The 18,204-nt window shown below is 43.6% G+C and overlaps 1 protein-coding gene across 1 annotated transcript in view; it reads left to right on the forward strand.

Annotated features, from left to right (window-relative positions):
• The window catches only part of Hip1 (Huntingtin interacting protein 1), a 167,388-nt gene that overhangs the window by 23,027 nt on the left and 126,157 nt on the right, over nucleotides 1-18,204 (forward strand). Inside the window, exon 3 of the mRNA XM_067094293.1 lies at nucleotides 16,499-16,656. Coding sequence (XP_066950394.1) covers nucleotides 16,499-16,656 — 158 coding nt within the window. The remainder of the gene's footprint in view (nucleotides 1-16,498; nucleotides 16,657-18,204) is intronic.

An 18,204-nucleotide genomic window follows, 5' to 3' on the forward strand; every position in this document is an offset into this window, starting at 1 on the left:
AGTACACCATTTACTCTTTTATTGCTGATAATATGTGGTACAGATTTTACATCTCCCTATGGAAAGACGCCTTTAAATTTTACTGATGTCATTTTTATAATTGATGGTGAACATATGAAGCCTTAACTTGTTGTTTCAACCAGTAGATCAGTGATTTGTGATGGATGCTTCACCATTTGCCATATTGTTTAATAAATGAAATAAATTGAGTCTTAGTTACCTGAGCAGTCTCCCAAGCTTAGGTTTTCATAACCCAGTATGGGACATCTGTTGGCAAACTGTCAGTACAATACACGTACATTAATGTTAGATTCTTATATGTTAGCCATCTTTGTAGTCTTCAATAACAAAAGAATACCTAGTAAAAGAACCCCATCAGTTTACTACTGTAGTGGATAATTAAGTGGTCTGTAGCTCCTGTAGACACACTCCAAAGAAAATAGAGAAAACTTGCCAACTGGCTAGGTACACATCCCAGATATCAGCACCTCTAGTAGTGGTAAACCATTCCTTGCATATCTTTCAGGCATGCAAGATCTGGAGTGTTAACTCCCAAATTGTTTTTTTTGGGATGCTGTTGTTTATTATTTTCATGTCTCACCTTTATTTTACCAAGGAATCTTATCATTATGCAAATGGGGTTTGGGTAGGATTTCTCAAAGTTCTGTAAATAAGTATAGTAAGTGTTTTTCTGTCATGGGCTGGATATGTGTACATACCTTGTTGCCACCTTACTGCCCATTGCAGCTACTATATACTTGTTGACCTTTAAACTGAAGTGTTTTTTAATGGCCAATTATTTGGAATGAGTAAGCAATGGCTAAATATCTTGATAAATTACAATTCATTTTTATTAATTCAATAAAACTTAGCAAACATTCATCTGGCCTTAACTTTACGAATGTGGTAAAGGAGGATTTCATAGTTATACTTGGCTGGGTTGGCAGGTTCTCCGTTTTCAACTTTCTCACTTGCAGGCAATTTGAATGAGTTTCCGGCTCTCATGTCATTCATTACTCTGCTGCCATTGCGAGAAGTTAACTTCTCAGAGTATTGGTTGTGTGAAGGAATTTCATGCTGATTATTCATGGTCTGTTGTTGGATTGTTATTCTTAAGACTATGTCATCATCTGAGTTCAGTTAGGATATGTGAAGTAAAGAATTACTCAAATGTATTGCCTACATTAAAGCTTGATAATCACTCTTGCTGTGAAGATTGTATAGGCTAGACTTATGATTTAGAAAACAGATGTAAGGAGTGTCAAGGTTAGGATGCTGTATGGAGAAAATGAATCTTTTGGTTAAACATAAGAAGAAATCAAATCAAGATAGGGAGAGAAAACTCAGAATTAGAGAAAGTCAGTGTTTTTTTTACTGCCTTGGCATCAGGAACCATCTCTTAGATGGGGACGACGCCTTAATTACCTACACTTCTAGTCATCACTTGCTATTGTCTCTTTGCCTGTCATTCCTGGCCAAGAATGAAGACCTATTGCAGAGGAAATATATTCTGCAGGAGCTCATTATTATAGAAAACAATAATGCCTGGTCTGGTTACTCCATATTTATCTACATGTCAGGTCTGATATCCCCAGTGGCCCTCTTTTCTTATACCTTCCCATTAAAAAGCCACTACCATTGCTTGCGATGAGAATTATCTAAGTGTCCCTAATCAGAAAGGTGGACCCCTCCTCTTGTATGTCATATGGTGTAATTGCTGACTTTCTTCAGAAACATATCCTTTCAAAGAAGTTTCTGAGTTTATGGCCTGGTCTTTAGTGAGAGACTTAATTTCTGAGGCACACTCGCAGTTCCAAGAGGACATTTTCTTACTTTTACAGTGAAAGCTCATGTCGTCAAGGCAGTCTCCTCCTTTTTAGCTTTCAGGCACATATCACTCACTTCCATTCTGCAGTTGGCCTACTGGAAGTGCAAACCAATCTTCACGTCTCACCATTTGAAAGAAGTTGAAATAGTGTTTGAACATTGCAGTACCTTGGGGCTATTATCATTAGCTGAAATGGTATTGGGGTAGGAAGCATAGGAATCTCTCTTTTCTCCTACTATCTCTTCACCTTATGTAGGGTGTCGGATTTTTGGGAGCCAGGGGTACGGTGTACGCCAAGCCCAGATCCTCAAGCATGGGCGACAGATGCAATGCTTATAGATTGGTTGGACAAAGACGTTTATGCATTTCCCCCATTCAAGATGGTGAGGAAAGTCATAAGTTCCGAAATCACCAAAATGTAACAATGACCCTAGTAGCGCTATTCTGGCCAGCCCAGGAATGGTTCCCGGACTTGCTAGAGCTTCTAATGGACTTTCCGAGGCTGTTGCCTCAAAAACCCAATTTACTCAGACAACTTCATTTCAGGCGGTTCCAGTGACTGGTGCAAAAGATGCAACACCTTTTCTTTAAGATGTCTGTAGCAGAGATTGGTGATTTCTTACTTTATTTAAAATCATCCAGAGGTCTGTCTTCTCAACCATTAAGGGCTACAGAGCAATGTTAAGCTCAGTATTTAGACACAGGGAAGTAGATCTATCTTCTATTATACAGTAGATCTGTCAGATCTCATGAAGTCGTTCAATACGACTAAACAAAAAGGAGAAAAACTGGTAGCCTGGAATCTGGATGTGGACCTTAAGTGGCTGTCAGAACCACGTTTTGAACCTCTTCGGTGAATCTCTTTGAGGGACCTCACAAGAAAGACTTTGTTTCTAGTAGAGTTAGCCACTGCCAAGTGCGTGAGTGAGCTACATGCAATAGACAAGAAAATTGGATTCTCTCAGGGTAACGCAATTTGCTCATTTACTCTGGGATTCTTAGCAAAAAACGAGACCCCTTCCAATCCCTGGCCTCGCTCCTTTGTTATCAAGAGTCTGATAGACATTCTAGGTCCTGAAGAGGAAGAAAGGACACTCTGCCCCATAAGGGCATTAAAATACTGTTTGCTAAGAACGGAAAAGATCTATGGTGTTTTGAGCAACCTTTGGCACTCAGTAAAGAACCCCTTTTGTCCTCTCTCAAAAAATGCCCTCAAAAAATTCCCTGGCATTTTTTATGAGAGATCTAATCCTCAAGGCTCACTCACAGATTAAGGAGGATGTGTTACCATTAGTGAAGATAAGATCACATGAAGTAAGAAGGGCAGTAGCAACATCTCTGGCTTTCAGACATAATTTGTCTATTTCTGCTATTATCCAGACAACATTTTGGAAATGCAAATCAGTTTTTGCATCACATTACTTGCGTGAAATTGAAACTGTTTATGAAAATTGCAGTACGTTGAGTCCAATTTTGGTTGCTGGCATGGTGTTGGGAGAAGGCGTATAGGACATATTCCTTCATCCTTTTGGTTTTTTTGCCTTGATTAAGGGTGTTGAGTTGTAGGAGAGCCTGGGGGTACTATGCACTTGGAGTGGCCACTAGTCTATCTTTTAATGGTCGGGTAGTGGTTTTTAATTGCTTGCATTAGGCTACTGCGTTATTTTTTTCTCTAGTTTTATTGTTTGGTACTGAACCCTGGGCAGGAGCAACATTTTTAATTCTTTGCGTGCAATTGGATGCCCCTTCTCTGCAAAGAATCCCACTGATGTAGCAGGCGATCCCTGGCTATACCACCACGCCTTTACAGGTTGAGGTGAGCGCCATCCAGAGGCAGTACTTCCTGTGGCAGCTCTCTCACAGGTAAGGAACCAGCAAGCATTTTACCATTGCTAGCAGTATCTCTATTCTTTTTACAATACAATTATTAATGGGTTGGAATAGATAAATCCATGCATCCCACCTCCTGCAATGTGGGATTCAGCTATGTAATTGCAGTACTTGGTAAGTTGCTTTTTTAGAAATGACATTTTTATAATAAAGTTTTATATATACTTACCAAATAATTACATGATCAAAGACCTTCCTCCTCCCCTCGCATGAATAGGGAGGCATAAACAAATCAAACTCATTTGCTGAGCTGGTTTCTCTCTTACCCTGAAGGTGGGTGGGGTCAGTCGCCTAGCCTAAACAAAAGTAGTGCTACTGCGAATTTCAAAAATCTAGCTGCCAACAAGTAACAAACTGTAGTTATGTAATTACTTGGTAAGTATATGTAAAACTATTTTATTATAAAAATGTCATTTTAGAACAATTCAGTCATATGAACAATAATTATGTACGATAATTATCGTACATTATCGTATTGTTAGGGGTTTGTGATTGGTGATGATACATAAACAAAAAATGGTTTCCCTATTAGGTGACGTGGGTAGGAGAAACATGATATAGAATCGGCTTTGCTATTTCGTTTATTTTGATTTCCTAGGGATACTGTAAGGAAAATAGCATTTGTAATAACATCATCTTTACATAACCAGTATTTCATTTCATAAGATACCTGTTGTTGCAAAAGCTAGCTTATACACAGATGGTGTTTTAATTTAGTAGTCGTTTTATACCGTTGTCTTACACTACAGATATGAGATATTCATGAAAATTTGCCATAATTTTGTACCTTGTCTTATCTAATGGTTGTCTTATACACGGAAATATGCGGTAAGTTCCAGTTTGGCACCAATGCTGAGGTTAGTGTGCAAGTAAACGTAACCAACAAGAGCCACTGCCCTTGGTTGGATTTGGTCCATTAAATCCGATGTTCATTTGTTCTGGGTCCGTTAAAGTGAGGTTTTACCGTAATTAACAATTAGCTCCCAATCTGTGTTCAACTCGCAGAGCGTCAGGAATGCTTGCTGGTTGTCTTCCCAACAGAGGTATGGACCAAGGAGGAAGTAGGTAAAGTTTCTGTCAGTGTCTTCTGAGGCCAGTCCATTGTTATCACCCCTTCCTAATCTGTACCTGCCTTGAACCCTGCTGTTTCTATTGGGAGGGTGCTCCCTCATTCTCGCCTTGCTTGGTCCTAGGAGGGTATGCACAGACCAGACTCTGTGCATAGTGTTGTTGCTAGTTTACTTGCCATCCCCACTTCTGTAGCAGTCCCCACCTCACTGACCTCTACTAATACTACATTGAGGTCTCTCCAGGAGACGAGCTGCTGAAGGCACTGTGGTCTCCTTTTGGCATTCTGGGAGAGCCTTCCTGTAGCATTTGGATTTGGTAAAAAATTGCCCTCACAGATTGGTCTTGGTAGATCTTGATGCCCATCCTTGTTTCACTGATGAATCCCATTTCCGTCTTACTCTTGAGGATGTCCAAATCTCTTGTTCTGTCGGCAGAAGTTCAGAAAATTCTGGGAAAAGAGGCTTTAGAAGTCATAAATAACTACTCTCCAGGCTTGTGCAGTCAAGTGTTTCTGGTGGAGAAGGCAACAGGAAGCTGTAGACTTGATCATCAATCTTTCTCCTCTGAACAAGCACTTTGTTTGTTAAACTCTGGTCAAGACAGAAATCTTGTTCACTTTGGCTTCTATTTGAGAGGCTGACACTCTCTTTTGATAATTTGAAGAATGTCTATTGTCAAGTGCCCATCCATCAGGACTCTCAGAAGTACTTCTGCTTTGTGAGAAACAGGATGGTCTATTAGTTCAAAGTTCTTTGCTTGGGAGTTGTGGTTGCTCAACAGTGTTCACACTGTTATTGGCTTAAGCCTATTTGCTGGGGATCCATTTGTAGTGTTTCTCAAGGACTGGTTGATTTTGGAGTCACTGAGATGCAGTTATTCAATGATCAGGTTTGATGTCACTCCTTTTTTGCAATCCGGGGGTTGTGATAACCTGGGAGACGTCCAATTCCCTACCTGAACAGTAAATGAAGCTCTCGAGCATGTTGATTGGATTGACAAACCGAGGGAGGTATCAGCACATTTCCTTTCCTGACAGAAATAACCTGTTTGGCTTGGCAGATTTTTTTCAGTTGCCTGTGATTTTTTTTTAGAAATTAGTAACCCATGGGTGTATCCACATATGTTTGTTGCAGTGGTGCCTGAAGCGACACTGGTCACCTGCCATCAATCCTCCAACATCCTTTGTTTTGTTGAGCCAAGAAGTGATGGAGGCTCTTGCTTGGTGGTTAGATGACAGGAACTCCTGAACCCCTCCTTACTGGAGATTCTTTGGACATATGAAAGGTAGGATGGGTCTTGCACCTGAGAGGCTCATTCACCTGAGGTTTGTGGAGTTTAGAGGGTTCTCACTTGCACATCAACATTCTCAAGATGGATGCAGCACTTCTGGCACTGCACTCATTCTATGATCAGTTGATTGGACAATTGGTTGTGCTGGTGAGTAACATATGTCAACAAGCAATGGGAACATAGTCCCCCTCCCTTTGTGTGGATTGGTGAGGCATGTACACAAGTGTGCGGCTCATCATGCTTTTGAGCTATCTGCCAAATACATCCTGGCCCATCAGCATGTGTTTGGCCAGTCAGTTCACTCACATAAGTAAGGTTTTAGTAATGGTCTTTTTGGCTTCTGTGGAAGATGCCTTCTAACACCCCATGGGCAGCTTTGAAGATTATTCTTTTTCTACCATTCTGCCTGATATTTTGAGTGAGCTGCCATGTGCTGGTCACTCGTAGTCTCAGAGTAACTGGTGGCTCCTCATGAGGAGATCTACAGTTGGTTTTTATCAGGCAGTTTAGACCATCATCTGTGATTTGTGGCCTGAGAGTCGGGTGTCTCTCTGGTCAGAGCCACTATTCAGCAGATTGTTGAGATTCTAACCTGCCTCTGCCAAGAAGAGCTCCTTTCTAAATCCCAGATCTTTTGGCTATAAGGCACAGACCTCTGCTTTGATATAGGTTTCCATACAGGGGCCATTGACTTGAAATTCAAGCTTTCAAAGAGTATGGTGTTCATTTGAAATAAGTTACAGAAGAGATCAGTTAATAGAACAAAAAGGTAAGTTAATAAGTTGAAAAATAAACTGATAAAAATATAAATATATTTATAAAATACAAGGCAAATTGTTTTGGGGTAGTAATGCATTGCTTCCCTGCTTGAACTTTTGAGATTCTAATTACGTCCTAGGGGAGACTGTTCCACAGTCCAACGCTTTGAGGAATAAAAAACCTGTGGAACTGAGATGTTCGACAGTAAGGCACATTTGCAGATTGGTGCTGCTGTCAGCAAATCTTGTGGCTCTTGGCAGGAAAAGAGGCCTGGGAATCAATTGTGATAGCATAAGTTCTCGTTAGAATAAAACTTCTGAAAAATTGACAAACAAGAGACCATCCATTGATGGTCCAAATAATAACTGCTAATGTTAGGAAACAAACTTACTACCATAAACTAGAATAGTATGTGACGCTCATTCTTCATGGTCTCAACTAGATGCTATTTAAGCCCCTAATAATGGCTTTGGACAGAGTTTTTACTCTCAAGGTTGTGTTCCTGTTAGGCTTAGCATTGGCAAAGAGGATAGGCAAGTTGCATGGTCTCTCCTACTTAGTGTGGCACTCAAAAGGATAAAGATCCCTTTCAGCCTCATGCATGCCTGAGTATGTGGCAAAAGCTTGGAACTTATCAGTTCCTGCTAACTTGGATGTCCCCATCTACCTTAATTAGGTTTCGCTTAGTTATGTAATGCCTTGATATAAATGCAATTTTAGATATGGCAACCTGGAGGTCTCCATCTCCCTTTTTCAGGTTTTACTTAAGGATATAACCCTTAAGTACCTGATTTTTACTTGTTGACTTACACTGGTTGCAGGTCAGGTTGTCTCAACTTGAGTAAGGGCGAAAAGATGTCAGACTTATCATCATCCTATTATCCTCATAAAGGGATTTTGACAGAGGAAAAATCTATTTCTGAGGAAGGTCCCGTGTCACCCGGTGAAATTCCATTACAGCACGAATTTCTAGGTATAGCAATGCTAGATATACCAGAGAAAAAGAGCTTTCAGGAAAGCTGGGGTTACTACCCCAGTCGACCGTCTTTTAGAAGACGTCGGTATAATGAAGGGTGAGTGAAATACCACTACCACGGAAATATACTCGAAAGATCTCTCCTTATCAAAACTCCCGAAAAGAGCGGTGAGCCGTTACAGCTCCCACACTCAACACCCGCCAGGACGGCGACACCAGCGCCACCTACTTCATTCCATGCTAGCACTAACCCCAGACTTGGCATGTGCGAAAGGGGAGGAGTACTAGACTAGACAGGAGGGTCACGGGTGACACGGGACCTTCCTCAGAAATAGATTTTCCTCTGTCAAAATCCCTTTTCTGAGTTCAGTCCCGTGTCAGCCGGTGAAATAGTGATAGAGAATCATGCCAAGACTGCTACTACTGGAAAACAAGGGGGTAACCTGAAGAAAAGGCAAAATTGTAATGAAAATAATTTTAATTAAAGAATCTCTTCCATGAAGCAAGAATACTTAAAAGTAAGGCAATTTAATTTTGAGGCACACCAAAAAACTTAACACTACAAAACACTGGAGGTCTCTGACTGATGGGAGAAAACCTCAAAAATCTTAAAATTACTTAAAAGTAGTGAAACATGAAATGTGCACAGAACAAGAAAAACAACTTTTAAAACTATATATGTAAACTTAGGCTTAAACATGTAAGAGGCAAGACTAATGAAAATAACACACGCAATTATCCGGGTACTTGGAGCCAACAAAAAGTCCAGTACCCGTAAACGAAACAATTATGGCTAATCAGGTTACAGTTTTCCATCATAAAATACAAACATATCAATATGAAGAGCTAGGCAGTGAGGCAAAAACTACCAGGAAAACAAGCAGAGAAGCAAATGAGGTAGGCGGGCGGGGGGAAAAGGAAAGGATATAATTATTTAATGTGGGAGATGACACTTCCCACTGCTACAGTAGAATATTTCAGGGCTTGAGTGATTTTAAATAGTGGCGTTTAAACACTAGAGGTGACTTCCAACCCGTATATTTTGATAACTCTGAGAAGTCCATATTATGAAAATAATTAGTAGAAGTAGCCACTGCTCGAATATCATGAACTTTAGGAACTGAGTCTGGGTTGGCTTGTTTAATGAAATACAGAATCTGTTGTCTTATACCATTAAGGGAAAGAGTACCACCTTTCTCCCTGATAAAAAGAGGACCCGACTTACTCTGTGGAGTTCTTGAGAGATAAGATTTAAGTGTATGGACTGGACATAAAGATTGATCTTGAGGAAGGGGCACCACCTTCCAGGGAGACCACCTGTCCTGTGGGTCTTCGTTTTTAGCTAAAAAACTAGGGTCAGGGGAGAGGAGGACTTCTCCGGATGGGAGAAAGTTAACAAAATTTTCACCTCTAGTGAGAGCTGACAGCTCTGAAATTCTAGCACCTGAAGCCAAACTAAGTAAAAATAAGGTTTTCCTTAACAGATCCTGATAAGAGCAATTTAAGTTATCCAACTCTGACGCTAATTTAAGGACGTCATTGAGAAACCAAGTAACCGAATGTGGACGTGATACTGGTCTCAGACGAGCGCATGCTCTGGGGATGGATGAAAAATAAGAATCTGTAAGGTCAATTTTAAAGCCGTAAAGGAATACTTTCTTCAATGCCGACTTGACTGTGGTAATAGTGGCCGGAGCCAGGCCTTTCTCAAACAGTGACCTAAAGAAGGAAACTCCTAAATTAGTCGTCATAATTTTGGCTTCAGAAGCTTTCAGGAAGGAGGCTAACTTCTTGACTGCTGAGTCATATTGCCTAATGGTAGAATCTCTTTTATCTGATTCTAAAAACAGTGTGTTGACAGGGTCAATGTTTGCTCCTTTTTGAGCTGCGAACTTTATAAAGTCCATAAAGCTAGGGCATCTTGAATCCTTGAGGAAGCTGACACAGTCTTGGTTTGTACTGTCTGGGTCAGAATGGGCTTGGGAATCAAGACTCCAAGCCCAGTTCCTGAAGGAGAGGGAACCAATTGCTCTTCGGCCAATAGGGGCTACCAGAGCTGGTTGACCTTTGAATGTCCTTAGTTTGTGTAAAACTTTCAGCAGCAAATTTATTGGAGGGAACAGATAAATTCTCTCCCAATTGTTCCAATCTACTGTCATTGCGTCTGTGGCGACGCCTGAGGGTCCAGGTTGGGGGCTACGTAACAGGGGAGCTTGAAGTTGCTCTCTGTTGCGAACAGATCCACTTGGAGTCCCGGGACCCGGCAAATCCACTGAAAAGATTCGCGTCCAGGGACCACTCCGTCTCCAACGGAGTAGTCCTGGACAGGGAATCCGCCACCACGTTCGGACACCTGCCAGGTGGGTGGCTGACAGGTGCCAACCGTGCTTGTTCGCCAGGAGAAGATAGCTACCATTACTTGGTTTACTCGACCTGATTTGGAGCCGCCCCTGTTGATGCAATGAACCACCACTGCGCTGTCTAACACCAACCTGATATGAATCCGATTGGGAGGGCGGATTTTCTTCAGCGTCAGAAAGACCGCCATGGCTTCCAGGGTGTTTATATGGAACTGCTGAAACATTGTGGACCACGTTCCCTGTACTTTTTGTTTTGGTGAATATCCCCCCCAGCCGCTTAGAGAAGCGTCTGTGTGGATAACTAGTGCGGAGGGGGAAACTGAAGTGGGACTGTTTTGGACAGGCCCTTGACTGTGGTCCAAGGCGAAGCCTTGTCTTTAAGATCCGAGGGATAGAGGAGACCCTGTCCCTGAGCTTGGTGTTTGCTCGGCTCCGCCACACCCTGTTTATGTCCTTTAACTTGGCTTTCAAGAGCAGGTCTGTTACTGAAGCAAATTGGAGAGACCCGAGGACCCTTTCCTGGGACCGGCGGGATGCTGACTGATTTTTGAGAAACCTCTTGGTGAGAGACGCTATCTCTTTCCTCTTGGAAGGAGGGAGAGACAACGTGTGGGAGGACAGGTCCCACTGAAGACCCAGCCATTGAAACCGAGACTCCGGAGTCAGGCGGGACTTCTCCCTGTTCAGCTGAAAACCCAATGACTCTAGGAAATTGGTCACTATGGACGTGGCTTTCTGACACTCCGGCACAGTTGGAGCCCAGATTATCCAGTCGTCCAGGTACGCTGCCAGGGAGATTCCTTGGGACCGGAGCTGCTGTACTACCGTATCCGCCAGCTTGGTGAATATCCTGGGTGCAATGTTCAGACCGAAGGGCATGACCCTGAAGGAGTAGGCTTGGTTCCCGAGTCTGAAACCGAGGAACTGAGAGAAGTTCAGCGCAACTGGGGACGTGATAATAAGCGTCTGAAAGATCGATAGAGGTGGTGACGGCTCCACGCGGAAGTAGAGTCCGGACCTGAGCTACCGTAAGCATGCGAGAAATTTGTCGCATTTTATGTAGAGATTTAGACGCGACAGATCCAGGATCACTCTTAGCTGATCGGAGCCTTTTTGGGAACAGTGAATAGCCTGCCTTGAAATTTTAGGTGCCTTGCTTTCTTTATTGCTCGTTTGTTGAGCAATCCTTTTACATAATCCTGTAGGATTGATGTGGGTGGCTGGTAAAATCTGTTTGGAGGGGAGGATTCTTGATCCAGCTCCACCCCAGTCCCTTGGACACAATGCTGTGTGCCCAAGGGCTGAAGGTCCATTGGTCCCTGAACCAATACAGGCGACCGCCTACCTGCGTTTTCTCAGTGGGAGGGAGCGGGTTTGTTCCCTCTACCACGTCCTCTCCCCCTTGGGGTGGTGTTGGATTTTCCTCTGTAGGGGCCTTGCCCCTTCCTCCCCTGCCACCCTGTTGAGGCCGTGAAAAATCCACGGCCTTCATATGTGGGGTTGTATGCTGGTGAGGATACATAGGAGGCGCCGCTGGTTGAACCAAAACATACTGCTGGGGTTGGGACTTAGAGGTAGATGGCTGGGCCACTGCCGAGACCGGGACGGCTTGAACCACCGCCTGATGAGGCCTCTTATGTCTCCTGAACCTTTTTCCTCCTCTCGTCTGGGGGCCGGCCGATTCTGGGGTCTTGCGCTTATAAGTGGGAATTCCCCACCAGCGCGAAGACTCTGATTGGCCCGTGTAACCGGACATGACGGATGTAACCTCTCCTTCAGGGAAGAGGTTAGGTCCCCAGATTGAACTTTTAATGAGCTTGTTAGGCTCGTGGCGGATTGTAGCGTCAGCAAAAATAAATTTTCTACATTCTAGCCTAGTCATAACAAACTCATGCAAGTCTAACTGGAAGGTCGCCAGGAAAGACTTAGCCAGGACCTGGAAAAAGGGCTCGTCCGAGCCGGAGACGGCAGTAGCCTCGGTAAGACAGCCGGAGCTCAAGGACCGGGCTAACTTAGTCCGGGTCTCAAACTCCGCCTTTAACAATGATTCCGGCAGCTTAGGGAGTTGCTCGCTAAACTGCGTGGAAGCGCAAAGAGGGTCCAACTTGCCTACAGTGAAAGTGGACGGAGCGTCCACCCAGAACTCATTACTTCCTGGGAATACCAGGGAAGTAGGGTCTGTTTCCCTCAATTGAGGAAAGGGGTTCCCATCGAGGCATGCTCGGGTCGTGGCCAGAGCAATTTTGTCCATACAAGGAGTGGGAAGATCTTCACCTAGGGTGAACATCGTGAAATTGCCCTTGAAAGGGGTCAATTTTGTGTTCACTGCCTGCCACTCCGTCAGAGTGCGCAGGAGAGCCGACTGGGCTTGGTCTCTAGGGATGATGACAGTTTCCCTAGGAACCTTGTCTGACCGAATCCAGGCTTCTTCGGTAAGCCTCACGAAGCCAGGATAAGGGGGCAAGAGATCGGGGGGGAAGAACTCCAACTCCTCCAACCGTCTCGTGCCCAGACCGTCTAAGGTGAGTTTGCCATCATGTTGGATGGCCCGGAGTCGAACCGCCAAGGGTTTCCGACATCAAACGGCGGGAGGTCCGCAGTGTCGGGGATAGAGTACTGCGGTTCGGCTTTAGGTTGGCGAGCCAAACCTTCCAGTACACTGTCATAAGTGGCAAACTTTTCTGAGATCTTCTCAAATCTCGAGTCTAGATCCTGCGTGAACTGTTTGTACAGTTCAGTGGCCAGGGCTTGTGCGTCAAAAAGAGGCTGGGGAGGAGGGCTTGGTTTTGCAGCCCTCTTACTCGCGCCCTTGCCGGAGGAGCTAGACTTACTCCCGGAGGCTACCGGTCCTGGGACCTTAGCCTTCGACGGGGGGAAGGGCAATGCCTTCTTAGAAGTCGAGGACTTATAGCCCTTCGCCTTCCATGAAGTCTTCAACTTGGGGATAGCAGACGGAGCTCTATCACCCAAAGAAGAAGACTTCACAAAACCTGAAAAAGATGACATAGATGAATCAGGGGAGTTAAACAAGAGGGCCCGCCCCAACCTCCTCACTTACCTCTCCACTTACCACCTGGTCCTGCTCCGTATTCATAGGTTCCAAGTCGAGATTTAGTGCGGTAACATCCTCCGAGACCTCGGCGTACAAAATGTCCACTTGAGGTGGCTGGGTCGCATCGAGGATCTGCTGGATAATAGGGGTGGCAAGTTCTTCCGAACTGCTGCGGCCACCCGTGCGCCGGGTAAAGCAGATCCCTCAACCTGGCGTCGAGGGCGTAGGGCTTCCCTGACGGGACATTTCTGCGAACCCAGCCACCCAGGCCGGAGGGATTCCAAGGCAGACTTCTTGGAATTTTCATCCGCCTGCAAGGAAACCTTTGGTTAGTCAGGAATGCAAAGACCGACGGAAGATATAACCAACGTAACGTATGAGGAGCATGGACCGGAGGAAAGAAGACTTTCACTTACCGACTCGTCTTGGATGGTTGAGGAGAGAGCGAAGCAAACCTCACAGCCATCGGGGTGCCAAACAACCAGGTCGTCTAGCCGGACCGCACAACCAGCGTGGGTCCGCACACCACGTGCCCGTAGGGTTGTTGAAGGAGGCGGTACACCCGGCTCCTCTGGCGAACAGTCTGTAAAGGTAACAGTACATGAACCTCAGACTCTAAGCAAAATAAAGCCGGCAAGGCCGGAAAACTCAACTACAACCGGAATACTCCGGTGTAGAAGAACTACCAATTAAAAATGGGCCAATAAGCTTTAAATGCATCGAGCGGAAGTTTAAGGATTCATACCCCGGAGGACTCCGGGGAATGAAGGAACGAGAAACCAGGAACCAACCATAAGGGCTGCCAGAAAAATAACGGCGGAGCCCCCAGGTGTGGGACCGGAATCACGTATAAGGTAAAACAAAATAATAAAAATAATAACAATAAACAAAATTAATAATGATGGTAACCCTCCGGGGTCTGTATGCTAGCATTACATGGAACCATCTCACACCTATCTCCCCGCCGGAGAAGCGAATGGGTAAAGGAACAATGTTCATAATATACGGCGGGGCCACACCTAAACCCAAACTTCGTGAGCCCGATGGGGGAGGAGAGGCGAGACAGGATCCGAACACGCTCGAGCAAACGAACCACCCACCCCACCACAGCGAAGCTGGGGACGACATGGGAGGAGCGAATCTCTCAACCAATAGGAGAAGTCCCTGACTCGGAGAAAACGCCATCTAGCGTCACCGCACGAGTCGCAAAGCTGAGGGGGTAGTGGAGAGGAGTAGGCTACCAGAAGGGGAGAGGAGACAAGGAGAACATGATACCCGCTCAACTGCAACCTTCCTTCCCAAGGAACTTGGAAGGGAAGCCTACTCAGGGAGCTACACAGCCCAAAGCCCAACATCTCCTAGGCGTAGCCTAATAAATCCAAACCTAGCATAGGTTAGGAGGGAGAGAGGGGTGCAAAAGGAGAGGAGTAACCAACAGGAGAGAAATTTTTGTGCCGAGAGCCAGCAGGGAACGAGCAGGGGAAAAGAAGGCGACTAGCCTAGAGGAACACGTCCAAAGAACTCGATTCCTCCGAAATTGGGGGAAGAGGACTAAGGGGCTCACTCTGACCCACAAACGGACCCTGAGGAACAGCAACAAAACTCCCTCAACTTGATCTCCGCACCCAGGGCAAGGGATGGAGCCTACACTACGACCATCATACAAAAACAAGAAAATAAAATTACGTTCACAGGAAGTGTAGCCTACCTCGAGAGTAATTCAAAATATTGATTAGGCTCATCAGAGGCAAACTACACAACCAAAAACAAATAAAACTAAAAATATTAACCCAAATTAAGAGCACCATCTTCAAGAATAACATAATAGCCTATGAGACTAAATGAAAAGGAACCCGACCTGGTGGGGGGGGGTACAGGATGGGGCAACTCCCAATGCAAAACAAAAACTAAAGTGGAGGGAGAGCCACCGCACGGAACCACCAGGAAGGAATTCAAGGGCAAAAATCTAAATATATATAGCGACTGGGAGAAAACTCCGACCGAAAGAACAGAAGGAGTCGCCTCGCGCTCGCCATGGCTGATAGGGGACGCCGTGGCGTCATACGAAGATCCCAATATTTATGAAAATACGAGACCAAAACAGCCAACAATAGATCAAAAGCCCCACAAGAAGATGGTACTTAACTTAGAGATGGAAAAGGTGCTCGAAGCCATCGTAGATGAAGAAAAATAAATCCAAAATAGGGACGAGCACACAAAAGAAGCGAACGAAACACGTGCTAGAAAATGGAATGAAGTAGGTGGCGCTGGTGTCGCCGTCCTGGCGGGTGTTGAGTGTGGGAGCTGTAACGGCTCACCGCTCTTTTACGGGAGTTTTGATAAGGAGAGATCTTTCGAGTATATTTCCGTGGTAGTGGTATTTCACTCACCCTTCATTATACCGACGTCTTCTAAAAGACGGTCGACTGGGGGTAGTAACCCCAGCTTTCCTGAAAGCTCTTTTTCTCTGGTATATCTAGCATTGCTATACCTAGAAATTCGTGCTGTAATGGAATTTCACCGGCTGACACGGGACTGAACTCAGAAAAGCCATCTTGATGTTGTGCTGCGAAGTCAATATCTTTTAGATGGTACTGACCCACAGACAGGAATGTTTGGGGTACCTGATGCTATGCCTCGCTGTATTGGTAAGCAAAATTTTCGTTCTCTTGCCATTCAAAGATTGCATCATAAAGTGCCACTCATGACCTTATTAACTGTGTCCTGCCCAAGTCATAATCTCTTGGTTAGCCTCAAGACTATGGGTGGATCCAGCTGCCTTTCAGCTGATTGTGTCACTGATCCAGCTTCTCTTATATTTTAACAGCCTCTGGATGACTTCTGCCAGTCAGTCCCATCTCACCCAGATAGGTACTCGGCTTTTGTAAAGTGGTGTAATGGGTTTTTTGAAACAAATTGCTTTTTTTTTTGAAAAGGTAAGTTGATTTGTTCACATATCAATCCATTACTTGATAAAAAATTACCTACCTCCCTGTCCTTCCTAACTGCAGCTGGGTCAGGCTATAGAGAACGACCAATTTTTACCAATAGAGGTACTCTGGGATACCCATTCAAGCATGTGGGAAATAGAGGGGTATGGATATTGCTGCTGGTGCATTTCAGGATTTCATGAGGTAATGGGTTTGTATGTAAAAAAATTAATTGCATTATAAATAAATACATCAACACTTGGCAACCCTGTTGTAAATTTGGTGTTATGATGAAAGTTTTCCTAAATTTCCTAATGAAACTTTGCCTTCTTCCTTTTACAGAGCCATTTAGCTCATGGATATGGAAGATTGATCAAATGTTATTGTGATTTGTTAATTACGAAGATTAAATTCCATGAACGTAATCCCAGAATCCCTGGACCGTTAGCTCTCACTCCAGAGGAATTGGAAGCACTTGCAGAAAATGATGCCAATAACTAGTAAGTAATTTTTCCTAATTTCATTCATCATCATGCTAACATTACTGTGATAAAATACTTTCATTTGGTAACAGTAAGGTGATGATGTAAATTATTACATGAGAGTGGTAGTGTTGAATTTAGTTCCCTACAGCTTTTGGATTAGCCTAGTCATTGATATATGCATGGCAGTCTATTTCAGGATTCCAGTTGTCATTAGAATTTCTTGTAGTTTTGGGATTTAACTAAATGGGTCCAAAAGGATCTTAAAAATCACTTGGTGTGCATCAGTAGTGTGTTTTGCAAGGATGGTATTGGCAGTACCTCATAACAGGAAACAGTTGTGAAAGAAATGTAGTTTGTGTTTACAGTATTATATCTTATTCCATTCATACACAGTATCTTTGCCCCTTTTTGTTTATTCAGGTTTTTGTGCATATTATTATTTTTGGATTAGTCAACAGATTCATAGTTTTTCTAGGAGCATAGATTTTTATATTTTGCTGCCTAATTGTTACTTGATTGATTTCTTAGTTTTTGATCTTTTGAATTGAAGGAAAGAATTGGAGATGGGGTCTGTCTTTACCAGAACTAAAGAGTACTTTTTAATCTGTTAAAAAAGATACAAAACAAATACTGTATTTATGCTTGATTCATACCAAACCCATGAATTGTTTAGAGCCCTTATTCACAGATTTAATGTCCCTAGACAGGCAATTATGAAGTCTTGTAAACAGAAGAACCAAGAGTGCATAAGATTTAACAGTTCACACATAGGTCTATGACCCATTGGTAGATCGTAACCATCTAGCCTGATTTGCTTTCCTTTTCTCAGGACTGTAAACATCAGTGCGAGAACATCCCAACATTGCTTTGGCACTTGAGATTATGTTGATAAATTTATACTCACTTGAATTTTATCATTTAATGTAATTACCTTTTCTCCAGTTTTCTATTTCAAATTCAGCACAAATTCCACAAAGTTCTTCAAATCTAGGATCAGATCTACCAAATCTGCTTACCCAAGTCAGATTACTTGAGGATAACAACCAGTAATTTCATTCTAAACTTATTGTCCCTCATGGAAAATCAGGGATTTGAAACCATCAAGCCAGGCCGTACAGTTATTTACACAGTTGGATAGACACTTTCCTCTTACCTTTATTTAAACTCTTGTAAATCACACTGTAGTCTAAATTTTCACATTGAAATACTAATTCTCTTTCCTCTAAATGCAGTCAGTGACCACAGCTGTTGTGATACCAGTTTACATATTTCTTCAAAATGGTGGGAGTATCAGTTCACTTCTATAAAAGGAAAAGAAATATATACCAGGTGAAAGTATACAGGTTTATTTACAAACTACAAGTAGAGGGAGATTGAGAAAGGCAGATGCAGAATGGCGCTCTGCAGATTTATTTCATAGGCTCAGGTCAGAGGTGGTCTGAACTGCACAATTAATATATATCAGTAAAATTAACAGTGAATGCTGGAAGACTTGCTGAACAAAATTAAGACAAGTTAGCCTTTGAAACAGGAACCTTTAGCAATATACTGTACTAATTAGTT

This window comes from Macrobrachium rosenbergii, chromosome 50 (genome assembly GCF_040412425.1).
Source record: "Macrobrachium rosenbergii isolate ZJJX-2024 chromosome 50, ASM4041242v1, whole genome shotgun sequence".
NCBI lineage: Eukaryota > Metazoa > Arthropoda > Malacostraca > Decapoda > Palaemonidae > Macrobrachium > Macrobrachium rosenbergii.